Raw genomic sequence first — 23,932 nt, forward strand, 5'->3', positions numbered from 1 at the left:
CAGTTTCAGCATTATCACCTCTAAAAGGCCCAAATCTTAGCCAAGCCGATCAGTCACTGGCTTCATGCCTAAGAATACTTCCGTGACCACGACACTCTAGGACTGCAGGATTTCTCCTAGTCTGGGACGCTCCCCTTCCCAAACTGCGTCAACCCATTTCTCAACCCCCTTCAATAAAATTCCATCAGCGCATCGAGCAACCGCACCAAGAAAGTCAACCTTCAGCGTATTCTTAGCAACGAGCTTGTCCCACTGAGGATATTGTTGAGAGATGGTCTCTGAGTAGACCTTTCGTAACTGCCATTGTTCGTACTCCATGAGAATCCATTCGAAGCCAATCTGATTATCTCTCGTGTCATCAAATGCGATGACCCTGGGTACTGGCATAGTCGAGTGCTGGCTGAGCCATTTCAGTGTCGCAACTTCGCCAGCTGTCTTGTGCTTAGGGTCAACCGGGAGAGATACTCTCATGACGAAATCTCTGATCGAAGCCACTTCTACCACATAGATCCTATTGAACCCTCCCGCCGTCAGGAACGATGCTGCACATTGCGCTGGACCATCAAGCTGTAGCGTCGCCTGGCAAACAGCCTTGATGCCGTCAATAATTGGCTCATTTTCCCATCTTGGTTGCAGCTCAAACGTAGTTTCGACCCATACAAGGCCTTCGCGAGATGATGGGGGTATGTTGATGGTCTATCTAGTCTGACGTATGAAAGCATGTTGGGTCTTCCATTTTCATGTTTGATAACAAGTATTACCCGAAGTTTAATCGAGGGCCGCATGGTTGAGGTCATGATAAACTCATTCAAGCCTGCTCATAAATTAACATATTTAACAAAAGTTTATAAAACTATTGTAGGGCTTAGGAAAGTGTCCGTAAATTTAGGATTGAACAACTAAAGCTTAGGCTCACGCGGCGGAGCTCGTAGCTATCTATTACGGATTCCATGAACCCCGTTTCCAGACTTGGGCTTGGCAAAGTGACAAATTTGCAACAGATAACCCTGAATAATGATGATGCCAAGATCTAGCTCGTCGATCTGTTGATAGCGATGAGTCTGTGGCGCTGTCTTCCATAAAAGGGGAGAGGTCCGGTGCTCGGACAGTCCGAGATACCGCAAGGCCCCACTATTTCGGTCCTCCGCTCCGTCCGGCCTTCAAGTTCATGTGTATCATGGCGGAATTACAGGGCCGGTATGTGTGGGCTACAGGAGTCCGTCGCTACGTAAGATTATACTTCAAATTAGTGACTGTTCGGTGTAAAATTTGTTTCACTCCACGTCTATAATATGACTCTTACTGCAACTTATAAGACAACCCACCGCAAACCATGCATTTGACTTGACATCAAGCATCCTATCACCATTCTTTCTCTTACAGTCGCTATCTAATTACTTATCCTTCGATATTTCTTCTTAACTGCTTTGCATCCTATCTGCCGGATCATTGTTAACATTGATTAACCCAAGGCAAGATGAACCCCTCAAACGATCCGCGTCCTAGCGACGCCCCTTCCATGTCCTCTGCCACCTTGGGCGATAGGGCGCGGGACAACAACGACTTGTCGGATGAGCCTGAGTACGAAGAAGAGATTCACGATCTGGCAAGAAGATTCACCAGTCAATCTGCTGCTTCTGGTCATGGTCCATTATTCCCCTTGAGCGATGGTGGTCCTCTTGATCCGCAGAGCCCCCATTTCAACTCCAAGAAATGGGCCAAGGCCTATCTCAAGACCCGAACCGAAGCTGCTGATGGCAGTACCCCTCGCACCGCCGGTATCGCGTTCAAGAACCTTAACGCGTACGGGTTTGGCCAGGCGACCGACTTCCAAAACACTCTGACGAACATCGTTCTCAAAGCTTCGAGTTTTTCCAGGAAGATATTTGGGGACAAGGGTCAGCGCATTGATATCCTCCGTAATATCGACGGGTACGTCGAGGCTGGAGAGATGTTATGTGTTCTCGGTCCTCCAGGCTCTGGTTGCTCGACCCTGCTTCGCAGTGTCGCAGGGGAAACCCACGGCTTCCATTTTGGCAACGATACAGTCTTGAACTACCAGGGAATCCGCCCTGAGCAGATGAAGAAGGCCTACCGAGGTGAAGCTATCTACACGGCCGAAGTTGATCACCATTTCCCGCATCTTACCGTCGGCGATACCCTTTACTTCGCCGCTCGATGCCGATGTCCTCCAGATGGCAAGCTTCCTCCTGGCGTCACTGCTCGACAGTATGCTGAGCATCTCCGCGATGTTATTATGGCTATGTTTGGTATTTCACATACCAAGAATACGCGAGTCGGTGATGACTACGTCCGTGGTGTAAGTGGCGGCGAACGCAAGAGAGTCACAATCGCCGAGGCTGCGCTGGGATACTCCCCTCTTCAGTGCTGGGACAACAGTACACGTGGTCTTGATAGCGCCAACGCCGTTGAGTTCTGCCGCGTCTTACGTACTCAAGCTGATACTCTTGGTATTGCCTCTTGCGTCGCAATCTACCAAGCGCCTCAAAGTGCCTATGATGTAAGTCTTCCAAGTGCGTTTCAGTCCAATCTCATGGCTAACTTAGTCCCTAGTTGTTCGACAAGGTCATCGTCCTGTACGAGGGCCGCCAGATCTTCTTCGGAAAGGCAAGCGAGGCCCAAGCCTACTTTGAGAATCTCGGTTTCATCTGCCCCGAGCAGCAAACGACGGCCGATTTCCTCACATCGATGACGAACCCCGCTGAGAGAATAATTCGCCCCGGCGCGAACCCGCCACGAACCTCGGACGAGTTCGCCCGAGCCTGGCAACAAAGCCAGCAACGGTCGAGGCTTATTGACTAGATCGATTACTATATGGAACAACATCCGTTTGACGGACCAGATCTTCAGAAATTCTCCGAATCACGAAGGCTCGACCAGGCCGCTGCCCAGCGGGAGAGATCGCCCTTTAACCTCTCCTATGCACAGCAGTATACCATCAACCTCTGGCGAGGCTTCACTATGTTGATCGGAGATCCTAGCATCACCCTCACCATGCTTACCAGCAACCTGTTTGAGGGCTTAATTATTTCCAGCATTTTCTACAACCTGCCTTTCAACACCACGAGCTTCTTCCGTCGAACCATTTTGCTATTTTTCATCGTCCTCATCAACGCGTTCTCGAGTATCCTCGAGATCATGACTCTGTATGCCAAGCGCAAGGTCGTTGAAAAGCAGTCTCGGTATGCTTTTTACCATCCGAGTGCCGAGGCCTTGTCGGCGATGGCCACCGATCTCCCGTACAAGATCATCAACTCCATCTTACTCAACTGCACGCTGTACTTCATGTGCAATTTGCGTCGTGAACCAGGCCCATTCTTTGCCTTCCTTCTTTTCTCATTCTCAATCACTCTCTGTATGTCGATGATGTTCCGGTTCATCGGCTCCGCAACAAAGTCTATTTCGCAGGCTTTGGCGCCCGCTTGTATTATCCTGTTGGCCTTGGTCTTGTACTCGGGATTCGCGATTCCTCCCGCCTACATGCAGAACTGGCTTGGCTGGATCCGATGGCTGAACCCTGTTTATTACGGCCTTGAGAGCGTGTATTTGATCGAATTTGTCGGTCAACAGTTCCCTTGTTCAGACTTTGTCCCGCATGGCCCTGGATACGAGAACTTGGGCAACGGCGAATACGTCTGCAACGTGCCCGGATCTGTACCTGGCCAATCATTCGTTAAGGGTGAGGATTACTTGCAGGCCTCATTTGGCTTCGCCAACAGCCACCGATGGAGGAATTTCGGTATCATCATCGCTTGGACTGTGTTCTTCATGGCACTTCATCTTTGGACTACCGAGTACGTGGCTTCGGAGCGCTCCAAAGGCGAAGTCTTGGTCTTTCTCCGGGAGGCTATGCACAAGGTCTCCGGTAAGCGGGTCAACGATGAAGAGTCTGGCGTTCCTACACCAGCAGGAAAGCAAGAGGCTTCTGGTTCTTCGAGTGAGAAGGTTGAGGTTGAGAAGCAAACATCTGTCTTTCATTGGAAGGATGTCTGCTATGATGTCAAGATCAAGAGCGAGACACGCAGGATTTTGGATCATGTCGACGGTTGGGTCAAGCCTGGAACCTTGACAGCTCTTATGGTGAGTGTCTTCTATGCTACATCGGCACATTGCTCTTACCAGGTCATATTTACTGACGTATTCTCAGGGTGTCTCGGGTGCTGGTAAAACCACCCTTCTTGACGTTCTCGCCAGCCGAGTGACAATGGGTGTTGTTTCCGGCGACATGCTAGTAAATGGCCACTCTCGCGACTCTTCCTTCCAGAGGAAGACAGGCTATGTGACCCAGCAGGATCTGCACCAGGCCAGCTCGACGGTAAGGGAAGCTCTGCGATTCAGTGCCATGCTTCGACAGCCAGCCAAGTATTCGAAGCAAGAACGGCTTGACTACGTCGAGACTGTTCTTTCTCTCCTTGGAATGGATACCTATGCCGATGCGATTATTGGTGTCCCAGGCGAAGGCCTCAATGTCGAACAACGCAAGAGACTTACGATCGCCGTTGAGCTTGTCGCCCGTCCGCAGCTCCTACTCTTCCTCGATGAGCCGACTTCTGGACTGGACAGCCAGACTTCCTGGTCTATCTGCGACTTGATGGAGCAATTGACCAAGAGCGGTCAAGCAGTATTGTGTACCATCCATCAGCCCTCTGCTATGCTTTTCCAGCGGTTTGACCGGCTCCTTCTGCTTGCGAAGGGAGGAAAGACCGTCTATTTCGGCGAGATTGGTCAGAATTCGCACATCTTGATGGACTACTTCACTCGCAACGGAGGCCCGCCTCTGCCACCAAAGGCTAATCCAGCAGAACATATGCTCGAGGTCATCGGAGCTGCTCCAGGTACTCACACTGATGTCGACTGGCCCGCTGCATGGAGGCAGTCTCCCGAATACAGGGCAGTACAGGAGGAGCTTGAGTCACTGAAGGCGTCGCATCCGTCGCCGACACCCGCGCCAGGCGGCGTTGACTCTTCCGAGTATAACGAGTTCGCTTCTTCTCTATCGACACAGTTGTGGGAGGTTACCAAGCGCCTGTTTCAGCAGTACTGGAGAAGCCCTGGTTACATGTACTCCAAAGCCATGCTCACCGTCGGTGCAGTAAGTCATATCTTTCATGACTCTTGATTCCTTTCACACATTCTAACCTTCTTTTAGGCCTTGTTCATCGGACTTTCTGTCATGAACGGCGACAATACAGTCCGCGGTCTTCAGAATCAGATGTTTGGCGTATTCATCTTCTTGACCATCTTTTCGCAGGTCGCTGAACAATTGATCCCAGCCTTCGTGGAGCAGAGGACTCTTTACGAGGCTCGAGAGCGTCCCGCAAAGACATACTCTTGGCAGTCATTCATGTTTGCCAATCTGACTGTCGAGATCGTCTGGAACTCGGTAAGCTACATCCCGTTTCCTCAAACAGATCATCTCTAACATTCCCATCTAGTTTATCGGTGTCTTCGCTTTCATCTGCTGGTATTTTCCCATCGGCCTCTACCGCAACGCAGAGTACACCAACGAGGTACATTCACGGGGCATCACCATATTCTTGCACGTCTGGATGTTCTTCCTCCTCGCTTCTTCCTTCGCCCACATGATCATTGCCGGACTTCCCAACGCCGATACTGCAGGTGGTGTTATGAACCTCATTTTCATCATGATGTTCGCATTTTGCGGTGTCCTCGCTGGCCCCGATGCCCTTCCCGGCTTCTGGATCTTCATGTACCGCGTCAATCCGTTTACATACGTCGTCGAAGGCTTCCTCGGCACTACTCTTGCCAACGCGCCCGTGACCTGTGCCGACAACGAAATCCTGGAGTTCAAGCCTGCGAACGGTACATGTGAGGAGTTTCTGTCGGATTATATGTCCAATATGGGTGGATATCTTGTTGGTGAGAGTGCAGGCAGCACCACTCAATGTCAATACTGCCCTATGGCGGACACCAATGCCTTCTTGAAGACGATCAATGTCAGCTTTGACAATCGCTGGAGAAACTTTGGGCTACTTTGGGTTTACGTTGTCTTCAACTGTGCGGCTGCAGTTGCTATCTACTGGTTGGCTCGCGTCCCTAGGAAGAGTAAGGACAAAAAGGAGTAGCATTACTACTTCTTGCGACAACATTGATGTAGAGCATTATCCTTCGTTTAGACTATTTATTCCATTTTACTTTAATTTAATAACTTCCCGAAATTCTAAATATTATCCTAAGTCTTACAATCAATCCTCATGAAGTCATAACTAAGGTTAGTTAAATGCTATAAACTCATCCTGGCAACAGGCGACCTTTGATGACACGACATTCCACAAGCTCGAGGCGAGTCAAAACACAACACGTCGATTACATACAATGACATCCGGCGAAACTAACACCTCTTTGAAGCATAACTAGCGCGTTCTACTATAGCTGAAGTATTCCAGTGAATATGGAGCTCCGATATCTATGATGGATTGTTGTCCAGCATCATGAATATCTCTTGATTTTGCTCAAACCAGTTGCCCAGGTCCATGTTATGGTCAAAACTACCCTCCACCATATTTCCCGCTTGTGCAGCTGAGAAACCACCATAGTTCACATCATGTACGACCTGTGTATTATCCTGGAAGTTCTGGACATTCGTCTGCATATGCAGATGACTCGGGATGGGTACACCTGCTTCATAGAAGAGCATCTCAAATGGCGTATCAGGTATACGTCCTGAAGGTTGGACTGGTTGGTTAGTGGACCTTGAGCCCACATACTTGCACGCGACTTCATACATAAGCTTGAAGAGATGAAGCTGCTTTCTGTAGACGCTTGGTAAGTCTGGAGGTATCATGTCGACTGTTTCAACAACGGCTGCGAGCGGCTTCAAATGAGCAGGGTCACAGGTCTCGATGGCGTGGCAGAACAAAACCATGAAAGGCACCAGAGGTACTGCCATGAGGCCCCTGGTTCTTGATTAGATGAGCACTATTGGTTCAAGTGGAGGTCTTACCAGTGCATGTAGAATTCGAAGATAATAGCTTCGACGCTTTTAAGTATAGATAAACAAATCCTGTGCTGCTCAAGACCGTCCTTTGCCGCTTCAAGACATTCGTCACAAAAGGCTGAGGACGTCAAAGATGCGGGTCTGACAGCCCGAAAGACTAGACAGCGCATAGAATAATATGCGACCTTGTCTGTTCTTCGGAAGACCTCACTCTGTGTTTCTCCAATGCTTGTAGTGATTGACTCAAACAAATGTTCCTGTGAGTTTCTTAGACAACCGTTATCCACCCCTTATTTTCCTACCAACTTACCTCCGCGAGGCTCTTGGTTTGGAAGAGTGTCTCCATATCTGCCGCGAGTTTCCTTGCATTCGTTTCTCTCTGAACATCTGGTAGAAGCAAAGCCCCAGGACTGTAAAGAGTATCATAAATCCTCCCTTGTAGGTCGCAAAAGCGAGCCCATTTTGCAATGACAGGGGTCGGTCCATCACTCCCATCCGCTTCCAAGGCTTCGAAGTTGACGGTAATTTCTCCATCCCTGATCAAGACCGGTCGACTCAGTCTCAAAGCGAGCATCTTATCACAAAGATGGATGTAGAAGACCAATTTAGCTCGCCGTTGCTTCGCCTCTCTCGACTCTGCCTTTGGAAGATTTTCGCGGGTGAACCCCAATGTCTGGCACATTTGTGCTGCTGCAGCCAGACAATTCCGGGACATGGAAATTCGACAATTTTCGAGGTGATAGGATGACTTGGCTCATGTCAGTTATGTTCTCTTTGAACAAATTCCTGTTGAGATGCTTACGGCCATAAACAGGGCGAGGATATAATCGGGTGTGCAGGGCATATTGAATGGGAGGCCAGCCAAGATAGACTCCAGATTCTGCCGGCAGATCGACGCCTGAGATGCAAACTCTCCCCTCAGAACCTCTTCCGTTTCAGTATTACCACATTCGTGCAAGAGACTTTGTAAGCCAACATGTGTAACGATGAGGTCAGCAAGGGTAGGCTTGCCAAAGTAGACTGTCATGAGATACTCCACAAACTGGCTGATGCTATGGAATTCTGCACGCCAGAACAGCCGTAATCTGGGCGATTCTATGATATCATTAGCATTCATACGCGCGACAATTAATGTGTAACTCACCTCTTAGTCTCTGTACAGCCATCATGGCCAGGTTGACGGGAGGGAGTTGGATCCCTCCATGTTCTTGAGGTGACAGTATTCGTTGTGTATCAAGAAGCCGCGTCTCGTTGGCACTAACTTCCTTATCCGCCAAAATATTCCGCAGTGCATCTAAGTGACTCTTGATCTCAGGAAGTGTTTGCGACGGCTGATTGCTATCAACGATCTGCTGTAAGAAGTCTGTGGCAAAAGTAGCCTGCGTGGTTAAGGTGACATCACCCTCGAATTCAGAGCCCTTCTCTTGACCTGTTCTGACATCACACGACGGGGAGCTCGCATGGGACATGGGGGTAACCTGCGAGCTGATAGCGGTATGGGCTGCTGACGAGCCTGTGTGCAGCTGCTGAGGAGAAGAAATGATGTTGTCGACAGCGAGACTGATGCGATCGAGCTTTTGTGAGATGGCGTCCAACTTGGATTCACTGTACCTCATATGAGCTTTTTGACATGGTTGGCTTTCTCACCATTACTCACTAGCCATCAGATACTAAGATCTGCTGACGTTTTGCTCGAGACTTGAAGCCAGTGGGGAACGAACAACAAATATTCTTTCGTTGACACGGCCCACAAGGATCCCCACGGTCGCATTTGATCTATGAAGGCTTAGTGGATGTGTTGCTAAGATATACGCGTTCGTCTACCTTTCTTTGTCGACACTGATCACACTGGCAGTATTCAGCCCTATTGTCAGTTGCAATCCTGGCCTGGGAGCATGCGATGGATCTTGACTTACAGAGAGCTTATGCTCCGGAACTCTGCGCGTTCCTGAGACGGCGATATCCTCTCCATCGCTTTCGTTCGCATCCACGTTCATCGTTGTCATTAGGCACAATTCACTTGTCAAAATATTTGGGAAGTTTTGGAACACTCGGATTCGTTAAAGACTCATGGATACTGATCCACGAAACGCCAAGGCCAACCCTCATCCTTGATGATGGCACGCGTCTATTTGGGGCAAAGGCTCGGTTTCTCGGAGCCCCGAAACACCGCAGAGACTGACTCATCCACAGTGTGGGACGGGACAGCTACCCTGAAGCTAGAAGAAATCCAGCAATCAATTCCAATCACGATCAGAAGGGCATGAGTAGTATATAGCTGAATATACAACATGGAGATACTTAATGTTTATTTCTCCAGTATAGCTCGAAGTTCTCGTAACTACGATTTCCAGGCACAACGAAGACTATTTTGTTAGAAAGCTCATATTGATGGTAGTGATGTCCGACAGGGAAACAAAACAGGAGGTAATTGTGGGTCTGGAGTACGAGAACCAATTGTAATTCGTGGATAAAAATACATGAGCCTGACCGGATATGAGTTAGAGGATGATTATTTCGATGTCACCCTCTTATCTAAAGCTCAACGTGTTATTTGTTCTTATCGATAAAACGCGACGCGAAAGCGCATCGAGTTCGACGCAAAACAAACATCAAGTTAACCACGATAGGTAGTTATCACAGTTACCGCGATACACAATCTCAGCTTTCTTAGATAAGAAACATACGTTCCTTATTGTACTCTTTGTGGTTCTATCATTGCTTGGCGAACAAAATCTAACACCGACGTCATAATTGCTCAATGAAAACCGAACGCTCCAAAACACCCAAAACATCATCCTGCCTCAACAAACCCCGCTCTACCACCACGTCCAAAAATGGCCGCTCTTCGGCCAGAGCCGATCTCACGATGCTTGACACTTTGGCGTAGCCAAGGCTCGGAACAAGAGCAGTTGCAAGTGCACTGGCGTCGAGAAGATGCTTCTCTGATGTCTCCTTGTTTGCGATAAGGCCCTCCACGCAACGCTTGGCGAATGTCTTGGAAACGCTCTTCAGAAGCTGTATGCTGTCGAACAGTCGGTCGCAAACCAAAAGTTCGTAGTGGTTGATTTCCAACATGCCCTGTTGGCATGCCATGGAAACAGCAGCATCGTTCCCAGTGATCGCCAAGGCCACTTGACAGACTGCAATGGGAATGACAGGATTGACCTTGCCGGGCATGATGGAAGAGCCTGCCTGGACCGGCGGGAGAGTGATCTCGGCAATACCGCCATTGGGTCCTGAAGAGAGCAGAATCATGTCGTTTGCAATCTTCCACAAGCTATTGGCAGTGTTGCGCAGCTCAGCTGATAGACGTGCACAAGTGTCCATGTTCTGCATGCCGTCAAAGGCGTCGCTACATGGTTGCACTGCAACTCCCAATGACGAGGAAAGATGCTTGAAGACTGCTGCCTTGTAGCCTGACTTGGATCCGAATCCAGTGCCAATAGCAGTGCCGCCCATGGGAAGAACTAGGAACGTGTCGCGGATCGTGCTGAGATGCTCTCTGTGCCTTCGAATGACAGCCTCATGAGCACCAAGAGCCTGACCGTAAGTCATCGGTTGAGCATCCTGGAGGCAAGTCCTTCCAAGGCGAAGAAGAGTAGAGTATTCCTGGCGCTTCATAGCAAATGCATCCGCAAGCTCCTGGAGAGCACCCAAAGCACCCTCCATGGCACGGTATACAGCGAGCTTCATAGCAGAAGGTACGGCATCATTTGTCGACTGTCCCATATTGACATGGTCATTGGGATGAACAAAGTTGTAGTCAGAGAGAGCTCGACCCGAGTTCTTAGCAACGATGTTGGCGATGACCTCGTTGACGTTCATGTTGGTAGAAGTGCCGCCAGAACCCTCCATCATGTCAACTGCGAAATGCTTGTCATGGACTCCAGTTTTGATCTCTTCGCATGCCTCGGAAATAGCGTTGGCCTGCTCAGATGTGATGGTACCGACTTCATAGTTAGCACGAGCTGCCGCTTGCTTGATTACAGCAAATGCGTAGATGAAGTTTGGCCAGGTGGCGATGGGTCGTCCTGAGAGAGGGAAGTTTTCGATGGCGCGGAATGTGTTGATGCCGTAGAGAACATTGCCTGGAAGTTCAAGCTGACCGAGACTGTCCTTTTCGAGGCGCTTCGTCTCGATGGTCACGGTGACTTTGTGCCCGTTGGGTCCTTTGACTAGCAAGCCGTTCGTTGGCTTTGGCTCGCTGGGAACAACCTGGCAATAGATGTAAGCATGCGATGGTGGATGTGTTGGGTGTAGATAAGCGGCTTACGGTCGAGATGATTTGAGTCACCGTCATAGTGTCGGCTGCAAGGCTGACAGTCTTTTCGATGTTTTGAAATGATGAGGATTCTGCAGGTGCTATTGATGTTTTTGTTGCTTTGAAGTGCTCTCTCGTGAGATGTGAGAAGTCTGTTGTCGAGGATGCTGACCATCTATATAGAAATGAGTGGTGGTGCTAATGAGGCCCCCAATGCTGTTGACATAACCTGGTTTTCTCTCCAGTCTCACGGGGTGAGGCTTTCAGCGGGATGTACCGGTGAGAACGAAACCGAATGTCAATGGTACCCCAAAAACCCATGGTCGCCCTACAAGAGGATGCGGTCGCGGGTACTTGCATATAGCCATCTGTATGACATGCGGCTGACCAACTGGATCTCTTCCCTCCCATGCTTCGGCCGCTAAAACATCTCAGCCGATGCTGAAAAAGCTCGCATTAGCGGCCGAAGAAAAAGAAAGGAACGAGAAGCATGGTTTAATTTCGCCCGCGTGACATGTGCAGTGCCATGATACAACCAGGATCTGCACTCAACGGTATTCCGACGTGGCAGATCCCTACTGAACCGATAGTCAGCATTTCCGGTCTGTAGGGGAACATTTCCTACCCCTCCATTAGCGTTGTTGTCACGTCCCCCTCCTTTTGGCAAAGACAACGTATGTACATTTCGAGGCGCCGTACACCGTTGACAATTGCCGGTTGACCGGTGTGCTGGGTTCTGGAGCAAATCGAGTGATTTGCCACTCGAGACTTGTAAGGCATAGCGTCAGATCTGGCAATAGCCGGGTCTCGGCCTGTAAATCTGAGGCCATGCCCGAGCCATGTCATGGTTGACCGAGAAGTATCTCGACTGACTGGTGCATTTTGAGGTACTTGTCAGCCACGTGGTTTGTTAGAACATCAGCATGCAAAAGGGTAATATCGGTATTATCTTATAGATTGTATATATTAGCTTATCCGAGCTTGCCAGATAAAATATTCTGTTGTGAAACCATCCACGGCGTCATTCAACATGTACAACCACACCCTCTTAAATATCAATAATGTAAACTGACGAATTGCTTCTCTTATTTTATGCCCACTGAGAGCAATTATTTAAAAACTCGACCCAATCAACATCAGACCATAAGCTCTCGCAGAACTCTAATGATGGAACCTCAAATTCTGTTGGCCTTTCTATCGGTCCGGCATCTTCGTTGGTTGTGAGCATCTGAACGATACTGTCCAAGTCGGCTAGTAGGGCGTTGTGGTCCCTTGCAGCAGGGTTTCCTGCTTCAGCCATTTCCTTCAAAATGAGGCGACATTGAGTATAGAGGTGCTCGTCATTAAGCTCGGAGGTTTCGGCAAGTTCGGGAGCAACAGCTTTTGCAATAGATATGATGGAGAGGCTACTGAAAGCATGCACTGAGTCCCAATATCCGAAGCGTGCTAATTGGAAAGTTAGCATTAGCGTTGTGACAGAGCCATGGCGTTGAAGTGTTTACCATGTTTACCGCGGTTAAAGAGATCTATGAGTATCTTGCAGTTATTCCTTGCTGCATCGTGGCCTTCTTTGGCCAGTACCTGAATTCGCTGGCGCATTGTTGCATTTAACCTCGATTTGAGATGATCAGAATCAACTCCCTGTAACCTGAGAGACAGTTTCTTGGAGAAGAAAGGTCGAAGTAGTACCGTGAAACACTGCTACAGTCAAAAAGTGACGTCAGAACTTTGAGCAGGGCCCTACCTGGTGATATCTCAAGTATAGCGATGCAAGTCCGCGAGCGCATGATCGCTGGCTCATTTCCTCTGGCACACCACTTTTGAAATCAAAAGAGATATATGAAGGCACCTTCTCCTTCCAAGACCGCAGTGTATCGAAACACGGCCATAGCTCGAACAACATAGTTTCTAGGTCCGAGACCCGTCGTAAGTGACCGACAGATTCCATTATCTGGCACTTGATCTCGCATATCTGTGTCTGCAGTGTCTGAACACTTGGATCGAAAAACTGATCCATTTCTGATTCAGGTATGTCTCGTGAAGAAGGAAGCCCGACGTCGAACTTATTCGCGACGTGCGCTGGGGCCAGTCCCAGCTCTGCTACGACCATTCTCTCCATGCAAAAGGACGTCCACCATAAACGCTTTCGGTGCTCGAGGATAACCTCTTGCCCAAAGGCTGATAGGCTTGGGGTCCTGTCGAGAAACAAGAGTTTGGCTACTGCTAAGCTCTGCGTCGCGTATTTGTAGGCCATTCTACGACGATTCAAGGAGTAGCAGTAGAACGCCTGTTATATGTAAGATAGCGCCAAAGTTTTCGAGACTGATCGCTTACCATCAGATTCAATGCCTCAACATCCTCGGTTGTAGGCTCTTCCGATGACACATTTAGTAAAGCAACAGCTTGTTCGAACAAGTCTGATCCGGGAGGTGTCGGGGTTTCAGACTGCTCCGTTATAGGCTCGCCAGAAGGCTGTGATCCATACATGAACGTTGTAGCCAAGGCAAAAACAAGAGATGCCCTTGAAAGCCAGCTTCTGTCTTGTGATTGCGTCTTGGGGTCTTTGAATAGTAGCCGAACTCGTTCCCTGAAGTCTCTTCGAAGAAACCAATGGTGGTCGCAAAATATCTCCTCGAAGGTGTCGAGTAACTTAATAGCTAGCGGCGCTGAAGGGAGCTTTATCAATATTCTCGGCTCTGAACTCGATTAGAACCACAAGCTATCCTTGTGATGAAGGTCTGAGATGCATACCTATCAAATCGGATTTGAGCACTGCGTATGAGTATCCGCCTTGTTGCTGAAACCCCTCCGGACTTTCTGGCAACGCCATCTGCCGGAGGTCATAGACAAATCGTTCGGCACTGCAATCATCTGATATGAGGGCCCGAGCTGCGACTCTACCGCTAGTCGATGTACCCGGATCCGATGGGCTCTGCGATTGCCCTGAATACTCAGGTACATCGTCTGTCAAGCTTGGTGTTAAAGAGGAGGACGGTTGAGAACCTGCAGCTGCTCTCTCAAGATCCCGTAGGTAGGCTTCCGGTACAGTCACGTATGTAGTCTTTACAGGGTACACGCATTCTCTTTGGCGACGAGCGCAGCGTCCACATGGATGAGCTCACTCTATCAGTACGGCATGCTGAAGGTTGTAAGGAGCAGTGGAATGCTTACCACCATCGCACTTTAGCTTCTGAGAGTGGCAGACTGTGCATGCTACTGAGCTTCGACCCTTGAATCTGCCCATAGCTAATGTCCTCGCACAGAATCGATATATAGTCTCTACTCGCTAGCAGCCGTTGTGATGAGTGTTTTGCTGTGCATATACCCTGGCCATGAAGCTCTAGAAGGAAATGCCCCCGTCAAGTGTTTGGGGAATTGGGGGTTGGAACCAAGTCATCGGCCCTAGGAGGCTTAAAATGGCAGGCATTTTAGTGGATGACAGGACAAGGTTTTACGCGATTCAGGCGTGCCACCCTCTCTGAAACCAATTTTCTATTGAGGCACATAGCAAGACATCATGACAGGTGCTTCATGCTATATCGCCGTAATCTACCTTTCTCCTGAATCATTTTGAACTCTCTGAGTAAGTAGCCTAGTTCTTCCATATGAAAGGATCCTTTTTATCAAGAAGCAATGGATTGAAAAGCATCGTCCGACATCAAAGAAAGCTTAGAAGAATTGGAGACTTGGCTTGGTGGAGAGCATCGGCCGAAGCGCATTAGCGGCCGAAAATGAATTTGACATCTTATGATTGGTCTGTTTGAATCCTTGAAGAATGTCGGCTTAGAGTGCATTAGCGGCCGGTGGCCTCAAGGATCACTGGATTATGACCTGTAGATAATGACGCAGGACCAGAGCAGATCATAGCCAGATGCAAACTTCGAATTAGTGGCCATAATCTGAAAGCAACGTCCGTGCATCCATGCATATTGATGCGCGTGCCAGGCCCAGGCCACTGGGCCGATAGATGGCCAGAAGGGCTGCGATACAGTATATCTTGCCCATGGTATAAACTCAATTTGCCGCCTAAGAAAAAGAGCCTTCATCCAGTTTTGAATGTTTAGTAACAAAGTCAAGTCGGCTGACTTGCTTATGCAGCCGAACTTTGCTCTCCACCCCTCACCAGTCTGCAATCACTGACCAGGAGACAGACCCCAGGCTGAACATCAAACGTGGGGAATTACTCATGTTTTCAGCAAAGGTCAAATCTGGCCCCATGGGGAAGAAGGGTAAGCTAAAAGTGACCCAGGCCATGAATGACTCCAAAGTTTTGACATCGTGATGCGGGGTGTTCATCCAGCTTGCTGGAACGCCATGCTCAGCCGATAAACTTTAATTTTGCAATCGGCCTGTCCATTCCCAGCTGACCAGAGTGACGTATAACATACGTACAAAGAGATAAGGAATATTGAAGTTCTGAGAGAATCCTGATGATAAGTTGATAGCAAAGATCTTTAGAGTTCTTATCTGGGAATCCAGATATGAGTTCCAGTCCTTCAAGCTAGACGTCTAATCACGGCTGCCCCGTATCAAGACACGGATGGAAAATCCGGGGAACTAAGATAGTTACAACGCTAACGGCCGCTTTCATTACCGAGCCGAAGCAAAACTCGTTTCCTTAAACTTGCCTATCTCGTAGTCGAGGGAAGGGTTCCCCATATCTTATTCCAGAACAACGTAAAACCTGGGGAATTGGCTTGCTCCCTAACGGCCTCTATGCCTACCGAGCCGACAGCAAGTTCCTTGTCTTATCCGACTATCATCTGTGTAGCGTCTATCACAAGGTTACCCCATGCCAAGCAACTACGTAGAGTCTGGGGAAGCTCTCCAGGCCGATAAGACACCAATGACTTTGCGCACGTTGAAGTTGTATAAAAAGGGCTGTGCCAGTCGATCTCGAACAGTTGCTCATCATTCAGGGCATCAAATCCTATTTCAATTAACAGTAGTATATACAACAACATGGATATCGAGAAGAAGCCCCACGCCAGCATGGACGAGAATGACTCTTGCGACTCCAAGAGCCAGGGGCAAATCGTATCTTCCAAGCCTGCAGCACTTCAACATCTCTCTGATGAGGAGATCATGGTGCTGGAGAAGCGCCTCAGGCGCAAGATTGACCTGCGCCTGCTTCCTTGTATGATTCTGATCTACATCATGAACTATCTTGACAGGTGAGATCCTTGATGGATAAAAGTCAGCTTAGATATTGACAAAACAGGAACGCTATTGGAGCTGCTCGACTTGGGGGTTTGGAGGAGGATCTGGGACTGAAGGGCAACGAGTTTCAGGTATGAGAAACATGAGAATTCTTTCATGACTATCCTAACCATTGTAGACTGCCGTATCTGTGCTGTTTGTCGGCTATGTTCTCATGCAAGTCCCTTCCAACATGCTGCTGAACAAAATCGGAAAGCCAGCCTCCTACCTAACAGCGTGCATGATCGGATGGGTATGTTATTCCCTAGATGCTTGAAATTAACAGTGAAGCTGACAGAAACAGGGTATTCTGTGCGCCTCCACCGGAGCTGTCCATAGCTTCGGCGCACTCACTGCAGTTCGGTTCCTCCTTGGCTTCGTCGAAGCGGCCTTCTATCCTGGTGCCATGGCAACTCTGAGCGCCTGGTACGTGCGAAAGGAATTGGGCGTTCGAACTGCGATTTTCTACTCGGGATCTCTAATCTCGGGCGCTTTCTCAGGACTGATCGCCGCCGGCATCATTGACGGAATGCACGGTGTTGGCGGACTCTTGGCCTGGCGATGGATCTTTATCCTCGAAGGCTCAGCTACTGTCGTCATCGCCTTCTGCTGCTATTGGATTCTTCCAGATTTCCCAGCGACCACCAAGTGGCTCACTGAAGAGGAACGCGCTATTGCCCTCTGGCGTATGGAGGTTGATGCTGCTGGTGAACAAGACTGGACCGCAGGCGACCAGCAATCTCTCTTTCATGGCTTCAAACTGCTTCTCCAGGACCCTAAAAACTGGATCTTGATTGTTGTTTGCTACGGAGCCGCTAGTGCCATTGCTATCAACAGCTTCTTCCCTACGATAGTGAAGAGCATGGGTAAGGACAGAATCACTACTCTTTTGCTCACCGCACCACCGTATCTACTGGCATGCATCGTCTGTGCAGTTGTCGCATGGAACGCCGACCGAGTCCAAGAACGGTTCTGGCACACCAGCTTGTCTATTGCATGTGCGCTCACAGGCTTTATCATCTCAGCCTCTACCACCGGTATCGGCCCTCGCTACTTCGGCGCCATGATCATGTTGCCTGGCATCTATTCCGGTTTCAACATGTCCATGGTATGGACTGCCAACACCAACTTCCGCCCTGTGTCCAAGCGAGCTGCTGCGCTGGCATTCAACAATGCCCTGGCAACCATCTGCAGCATCTACGGATCCTTCCTGTACCCCAACGGCGCTGAGCCCAGATTCATTCTCGCCTTCAGTGTGAACGCTGCCATGGCCACCATCGCTATCATTGCCAGTGTCGCCCTTCACTTTATTCTCAAGCGCGCTAACCGGAAGCTGGAGCTTAAGGAGGCTGAGGAGGAAGCTGCTGGACGACATCTCCCAGGATCTGGCTTCCGATACCTTACCTGAAGAGCACTAAAGAATAGCATTAAACTGATACATTCAGTCCCAAGTAGTGAGGATCCTTAGCCATAATTTTAGGATAATTTAGAACAAACCCAGTTGGCCCTTTAATCGGATCTTTCGCACCTTGGTTTAATTGAGTAGTTTTGTGATTATCCACCGTGTAATTACCTAGTAGTGAAAGACATATGGCTACCGCAAATATCATCACTTGAAAGGTCTAGCATACCCATCCACCATCAACATTATATACGGCCCCAGTCACAAATGATGCTTCATCGCTGAGTAGAAACGCGATAACTCGAGCAACCTCGACTGGATCAGCTCTTCTCTTTTGTACAGTCCCCGAAAGACTGCGCTTGATGTGTTCTGCGTCATCATGCTCGTTCATAGCAGTACTCACAGATCCTAAGCACAGTCAGCCAATATTGAGACCCGTAGACCGTCAAGCATACCTGGTGAGACACAGTTGACTCGTATGTGAGCATTCTCCTTCGCAGCTGTCCGCGAAAGACCGATGACAGCTGCCTTGCTTGCGCAGTATGCAACATGTCCCGGAGCCCCGAATTGACCAAACACGCTGGCGGCCGAGACCTGGAGGACAGTCAGAAATTGTGCAAAGCGTTGATCTTCAAGCTTACAATGCTAGCCCCGGCGGACATGGCTCTGAGCTCTGCACGTAGGCAGTTGAACACTCCGCGGGTATTGACTGCAAACATCTTATCCCAGACCTCATCACTGTATTCTGTGAGAGGTACTGGCTCAGCAATGATACCGGCCATGTTCACAGCACCATGGAGCTTGCCTAAAGTTTCGACTGTCTTCTTGACCCAGGCATCCACTGAGTCACTTTTGCTGACGTCTACCACTTGGTAGATATGCTTGTCACCCGGCAACGAGTCTTTGGCCTTTTTCAGTGCTTCTTCGTTAATATCAGCGAGGGAAATAGTAGATCCTCTCTCAGCAAGAAGCTTTGCGGTGGCTAGACCCATGCCAGAGGCAGCGCCGGTTACAGCGATCTAACATGTTATTCCTGGCCAATGTTGCACGAGGAAAGGAGGACCTACCACTTTTCCTTCGAAAGAGGCCATTTTAGAAATTGGTGTAGTAGAGTAATTGTGACCTTTGCACTATGTGATCAAAACTTTGGACGAGGATTTGGAGGGATTTATGTCCAAGACAGCCCAGCCATAACCGCCATGACTCTGTGACGTAGATCAATGGAAAGCCATTGGTGATGAGTTTACCCCGCATGCAAAGGTGATAAGCTGTTCTGGAAGTGGAAAGTCAACCCATGTGGCGGATTGCTTAGAAGAACTCACACTCTGTTGCTACCCTTGTGCGATGGACCGATGGCCGGCCATCAACGAAGCAAGTGAGGACGCGTCACATAATCACATTTGAATGTATGCATGATGAGACTTGCCAGTTCATGTTGGAGCTATCTTGTATTGCTTCCGATATCGCTGCTCACCCGAACTCATTTTGTCTATCCGTACTGTCTCTCCCATTCCAAATCTGCTCAATACGTTCTTTCGTTTCTGTAAATATCCGTAACCCACTTCGCTTTGCGGCACACTCAAACCATTGTACAAAAGACGCCCGTATATCATTATCATCAGTCTCACAAGCTGCAACAAAAGCAGGCCAAATCAGTCTCAAAGATCCATACCCCATTCCAGCATCCGATGCGTCAAACTCAAGCAGCCGATCGCGCACACCAAGAACATGCTTCTGAAGCATACTTGGATCCAAATCATAGATTCTACGATAAAAGTACACAGACAGCGCGTGTTGCATTGTATCAGCCAAACTGTTGAGAAGATTGACAGATTGCTGATGTTCTGGATCAACAGGCGCTTCGACCATCCATATTGACTGTCGAAGGACATGCAATTGCTTTATCCACCGCTCAACCGCTTTTGCTCGAGCCATGAACTCTTTCAATGTCAAACCAGAGTTAATAAGTTCATCTTGGTTCTGCTCCTTCTCTCGTGCGAGACGGATGACCAGCGAAAGCATAAAGAGGTGGAGCTCTGGCACGCCAAAGATCTCAGGATAAAGCGTAGCAGACCATATTCCTGGATGCTGAAGGTGAAGGTCATTTTCACCCTCTTCTTGGCCTTTGACCTTGTGCATCTCCTGGTCCAGGTTATTCCAGGTGGTGAGACGGAACGACAGACTATCTTGGCTATATGCACTGGCACCGCTTGCTTCTATGGCTTCGCGAACGCGATTCCGATGATCCAAGTTCAGTGTGCTTTGTGTAAAAGTGCTCTCGTGTGATAGACGCTCAAATACATAACAATGATGCAGTAACCTGACTTTGCGAGACTTTCGCCGGTTCAGGCCTTTTGTTCGGATGAACTTCTCCGTTTCCAGGAAGAAGTATTCTGCTTCATCTCGATTACCAGAAAGTATGGCAATCTGAACCATGGTCAAGAGAGCCATGAGTATAGATTTATACTTAGCCGTCTTAGGAATGTCGTATGCTGTCTTGAGCATAAGACAGACGTGAAAATGTGCTTGTTGATAATATGTCTTGCCTTGGTCTAGCCATTTGGTGGAGCCGTGAATACCACCCAGGCTGAAGGCACTGATCGCTAATGTCCCATAAAAAGCACAGAGACTCGCATGGTCCATTTTCTCACCGAGGGTCAGTGCCGCCAAACAGCTCTTGACATGCGGGAGGAAGAGAACATGCCAAGGCGTTTTGCTGTGACGGTAAGGAGTCAAGCCTCGAAGCACGATTGTCGCGTAATGCTTAACTAATAATACAGCATCGCGTGGCACGTCCGTCTCAACTTGAGAAGATACTGAGCCCGAGCTAGGCGACAGGTGTGATAGGTAAAGCCTTGGGGATCCAAACTCAATAGTAGAAGACCGTGCAAATGGTGATGGAGGCTTCTGCGCAGAGGCTGTTTCGCCCATCCAAGGCACGGAGGTTTCAATGCCCATGGCCATAGGATCCCACCAGTCAGGGAGATCAAAATGTCCTGGATCCAGCCAGCTACTCACAGGGAAGCTTTCCAGTGTCTTCAACCAGTCTGTACGAGGGATAAGTGCGCCATGTCCCCCCAATATTTGATGCTGAGTATCTCGAGGAGTCGTTCCAGTCGCAAAGTCGAGTGTTGAAGTCACGATTTCCACGTCGTCGTCGAAGTCAGGAAGTAGTAGTTGATCGTTTTCAACAGCGTGAATCTGTGGTTCATCTACCTCGTTCTCGTCTATCTCGTCCAGAGTGCTCAAGGGGTCTGGGGGCAACTGTTCAGTGATGCGAAAAGCTCCAAAAGGTCCTCTGGAGATTTGAACGTCTGAAGACGCCTTTTCGCATTCTTCGTCAATTTGAGAAAGATGCCAACCCGCCAGTTCTGGTGGAACGTCTTGCGCGATCTGCTCGCTCAATCGCTCTCGTTCTTGGTCCGTTAATAATGGTCTCCGAAAGCGAGCGATTCCCGTTGACGAGGGGTCATCAAAGTCGAAGAAGATGTCTTTACTATAACCGCCGCAATCGAGGCCTGAGATGTTACACATAGAACATCCGGGACGGCCTTCATCGCATTTCACACGACGACTGCGACACTGGGAAGGGTCAGTCTGGAATGACGGGTTGAGGGATTGAACGTACGGTAACGCATCCTCCAAACGAACGAGTCCGCCGTCCTGGGACCCGCTTGGCCTTTGCTGTGGACTTCCCTACAGAGGGAGGCATAATGAAGAGAAGTTGTCTCCTAGACGAGACCTTCTTCTCAGCCGGGAATGCCCACCTGTAAAAGGTCCCAAGATGCAGGCATCGGCACTCCCGCCGTGGTGGAGACGTGAGATAAGGCTAATCGCTTCCCCGCCTTTCGGTTAACGGTACCAATCCTTCTCCTGGGGAAACTTTCCTACCCTAACCAAGCGATGAAACCTTGAATAGAGTGATGGACGATCAGCAGAGATAGGAACCCTCCAGTTCGTATCGGTAGTTGGCTCCTGCAGGGCGCACCATGATCTCGTGCCCTTCGGATTGTCGCGTATGATAAGGTTCTCCCCGCACTTTGCAACGGTTCGTTACTTCGTCCAAACTTGTGATTGGGTGGGAATGTTCCACTATCGAAGCCACCATCGTAAAAGGAAAGTTATATCTGGTGGCAAAACATGTCGCTTTTCACTGTGTGATAGCATGATAGGAAAGTCGAGCAGACTATCCTGTTCAGGTCATTGGTTGAGAAGAAACGTGAAGGCAACTCCGACATGGCATGATCGAATCATTACTCTCAAGATATATAGATACCGTCTAACGTTGACACTTTGCACCAAGCTGAAGCAACAAGACAAACCGATACACCGTCACTCATCGCCTTATCCACACTATCAGCAATGGGTTCTGTACCTCAGTCTACCAGCACTTTCGACGTCCTCATCCTGGGCGCAGGCCTCTCCGGTCTGTGCTCACTCTATCAACTCAAGAAGCGCTTCCCAGAATGGCGTATCAGGGTTCTTGATGCCGCCCCCGACGTTGGAGGCACATGGTACTGGAACTCTTACCCCGGATGCCGATTCGACTCAGAGTCGTTGTCTTACTGCTTCTCGTTTGACAAGGAGCTTCTCGATGAGTGGCACTGGAAGGAGGCCTTTTCGCCACAGCCAGAGACTCACAAGTACATCACCTATTTCGCCGAGAAGCACAATCTCAAGAAGGATGTTCAGTTCAACACCACTGTTACAAAGGCTACATGGAGTGAGTCTGATCACACATGGACCTTTGTTGATGAAGCTGGTAACGAATACGTCTCCACGTTCCTCATCAGCTGCATGGGTTTCCTATCCGCACCCACTCTTCCCGCGATCGAAGGCATTGAAGACTTCAGCGGCAAGCTATTCCACACTTCTCGCTGGCCCAAGGACCTTGACATCACGCGCGACTTTGTGGGCAAGAAAGTTGGAGTAATCGGCACCGGCGCAACAGGTATCCAGATCACCACTGCTGTCTCCAAGGTTGAAGGCGTGGAGTCTCTCAGCGTCTTCCAACGCACAGCCAACTGGTCCGCTCCTCTTCGCAACTCTGAAATCACCATTGAGCAAATGGCCGAGCACAAGAAAAACTATGACAACATCTTCAAAATTTGTGATACGAGCTCATCTGGTTTCATGCATCATGGCGACCCTCGAAAGTCACTTGAGGTTTCGGAGGAAGAGCGTCTAGAGCTTTGGGAGAAGCTCTATGACACACCTGGTTTTGGAAAGTGGCTGGGCGTGTTCTCCGATACCTACACAGATCGATACGCCAACAGTTTGTATTCCAACTTCATGGCTGAGAAGATCAGACAACGAGTTAATGACCCTGCTATTGCGGAGAGCTTGATTCCCAAGAACCATGGTTTCGGCACGCGCCGAGTCCCTATGGAGAGTGGTTACTTCGAGGCCTTCAACAAGCCAAATGTTCATCTTGTTGATCTCCAAAAGTCGCCTATTGATCGTGTCACACCATCAGGCATCTTGACTTCAGATGGAAAAGAGCACAAGCTCGACATTCTAATCTGCGCTACTGGCTTCAACGCCATCACCGGTGCCTTCAGTGCTATCGACTGGCATGGAAAGAAGAACCGACCATTGATCGCAACTAGCGATAGCCCCAAGGGCGACCAAGCAGTTTGGGTTGACCATCGACCCCGAACATTCCTAGGCATCACTGTTCCCTCGATGCCCAACATGTTCATGGTTCTCGGCCCTCATCAGCCTTTCGGCAACGCTACCCGCAACATTGAACACGGTGTGCAAGCTATTTCGGATATGCTGCAGTACTGCAAGGATAATGGCTACACATCTGTTGAGCCGACAGAAGACGCTGTTGAGCAATGGACCGAGCATGTGGTGAAGTGCAGTGAGAGTCAAGTTCTCATGAATGAGATTGATAGTTGGATGACAGGTGTGAACAAGAACGTCAAGGGTAAAAATGTTAGGAGTGTTGCACGATACAGTGGTAGCATTGGAGAGTATCGAAGGCGATGCGAGGAGGTTAAGAAGTCGGGCTACAAGGGTCTTGTTTTCGCATAGATAGAGGTAATCAAAATTCATTTCATTTGCACAAACACTCATTCTTTTC

At 49.2% G+C, this 23,932-nt stretch overlaps 8 protein-coding genes across 8 annotated transcripts; 3 read left to right on the forward strand and 5 right to left on the reverse strand.

Moving 5' to 3' along the window:
• Positions 1-7: 7 nt before the first annotated feature.
• Positions 8-698, reverse strand: BKA55DRAFT_562211 (uncharacterized protein). Its single transcript, XM_046192248.1, has one exon. It carries the CDS (start codon positions 469-471, stop codon positions 97-99), a length of 375 nt encoding a protein of 124 aa, XP_046051916.1. The 5' UTR covers positions 472-698; the 3' UTR covers positions 8-96.
• On the forward strand, positions 675-6,107 carry BKA55DRAFT_591979 (ABC-2 type transporter-domain-containing protein; the record flags this gene model as incomplete). The annotated part of the gene is made up of 8 exons (XM_046195326.1): positions 675-687; positions 1,029-1,197; positions 1,546-2,521; positions 2,575-2,804; positions 2,892-4,101; positions 4,169-5,113; positions 5,171-5,404; positions 5,457-6,107. 8 exons carry the CDS (start codon positions 675-677, stop codon positions 6,105-6,107), a joined length of 4,428 nt encoding a protein of 1,475 aa, XP_046051917.1.
• A 107-nt stretch (positions 6,108-6,214) lies between these two features.
• On the reverse strand, positions 6,215-9,134 carry BKA55DRAFT_562212 (uncharacterized protein). Its single transcript, XM_046192249.1, has 8 exons — positions 8,896-9,134; positions 8,804-8,827; positions 8,637-8,755; positions 8,124-8,584; positions 7,782-8,074; positions 7,290-7,727; positions 6,986-7,236; positions 6,215-6,938 (listed from the first exon to the last, which is right to left on the reverse strand). The coding sequence occupies exons 1-8, from the start codon at positions 8,983-8,985 to the stop codon at positions 6,449-6,451; spliced, it is 2,166 nt and encodes a 721-aa protein (XP_046051918.1). The 5' UTR covers positions 8,986-9,134; the 3' UTR covers positions 6,215-6,448.
• Positions 9,135-9,727: 593 nt separating this feature from the next.
• On the reverse strand, positions 9,728-11,282 carry BKA55DRAFT_506851 (L-Aspartase-like protein; the record flags this gene model as incomplete). Its single annotated transcript, XM_046187301.1, has 2 exons — positions 9,728-11,197; positions 11,256-11,282. 2 exons carry the CDS (start codon positions 11,280-11,282, stop codon positions 9,728-9,730), a joined length of 1,497 nt encoding a protein of 498 aa, XP_046051919.1.
• A 905-nt stretch (positions 11,283-12,187) lies between these two features.
• BKA55DRAFT_562220 (uncharacterized protein) lies at positions 12,188-14,779 on the reverse strand. The gene is made up of 6 exons (XM_046192250.1): positions 14,415-14,779; positions 13,995-14,360; positions 13,578-13,939; positions 12,988-13,530; positions 12,746-12,941; positions 12,188-12,689 (listed from the first exon to the last, which is right to left on the reverse strand). Exons 1-6 carry the CDS (start codon positions 14,485-14,487, stop codon positions 12,334-12,336), a joined length of 1,896 nt encoding a protein of 631 aa, XP_046051920.1. The 5' UTR covers positions 14,488-14,779; the 3' UTR covers positions 12,188-12,333.
• Positions 14,780-16,205: 1,426 nt separating this feature from the next.
• On the forward strand, positions 16,206-17,850 carry BKA55DRAFT_687505 (major facilitator superfamily domain-containing protein; the record flags this gene model as incomplete). The annotated part of the gene is made up of 4 exons (XM_046199074.1): positions 16,206-16,417; positions 16,465-16,534; positions 16,582-16,695; positions 16,747-17,850. The coding sequence occupies 4 exons, from the start codon at positions 16,206-16,208 to the stop codon at positions 17,848-17,850; spliced, it is 1,500 nt and encodes a 499-aa protein (XP_046051921.1).
• A 214-nt stretch (positions 17,851-18,064) lies between these two features.
• On the reverse strand, positions 18,065-21,556 carry BKA55DRAFT_507171 (uncharacterized protein; the record flags this gene model as incomplete). Its single annotated transcript, XM_046187326.1, has 6 exons — positions 18,065-18,252; positions 18,300-18,438; positions 18,486-18,863; positions 18,894-18,913; positions 19,374-21,441; positions 21,473-21,556. The coding sequence occupies 6 exons, from the start codon at positions 21,554-21,556 to the stop codon at positions 18,065-18,067; spliced, it is 2,877 nt and encodes a 958-aa protein (XP_046051922.1).
• A 297-nt stretch (positions 21,557-21,853) lies between these two features.
• Positions 21,854-23,915, forward strand: BKA55DRAFT_562224 (uncharacterized protein). The gene has a single exon (XM_046192251.1). It carries the CDS (start codon positions 22,207-22,209, stop codon positions 23,881-23,883), a length of 1,677 nt encoding a protein of 558 aa, XP_046051923.1. The 5' UTR covers positions 21,854-22,206; the 3' UTR covers positions 23,884-23,915.
• Positions 23,916-23,932: the final 17 nt, after the last annotated feature.

The sequence above is a fragment of the Fusarium redolens genome (assembly GCF_020744475.1).
Source record: "Fusarium redolens strain MPI-CAGE-AT-0023 chromosome Unknown BKA55scaffold_5, whole genome shotgun sequence".
In the NCBI taxonomy this organism is placed as follows: Eukaryota; Fungi; Ascomycota; class Sordariomycetes; order Hypocreales; family Nectriaceae; genus Fusarium; species Fusarium redolens.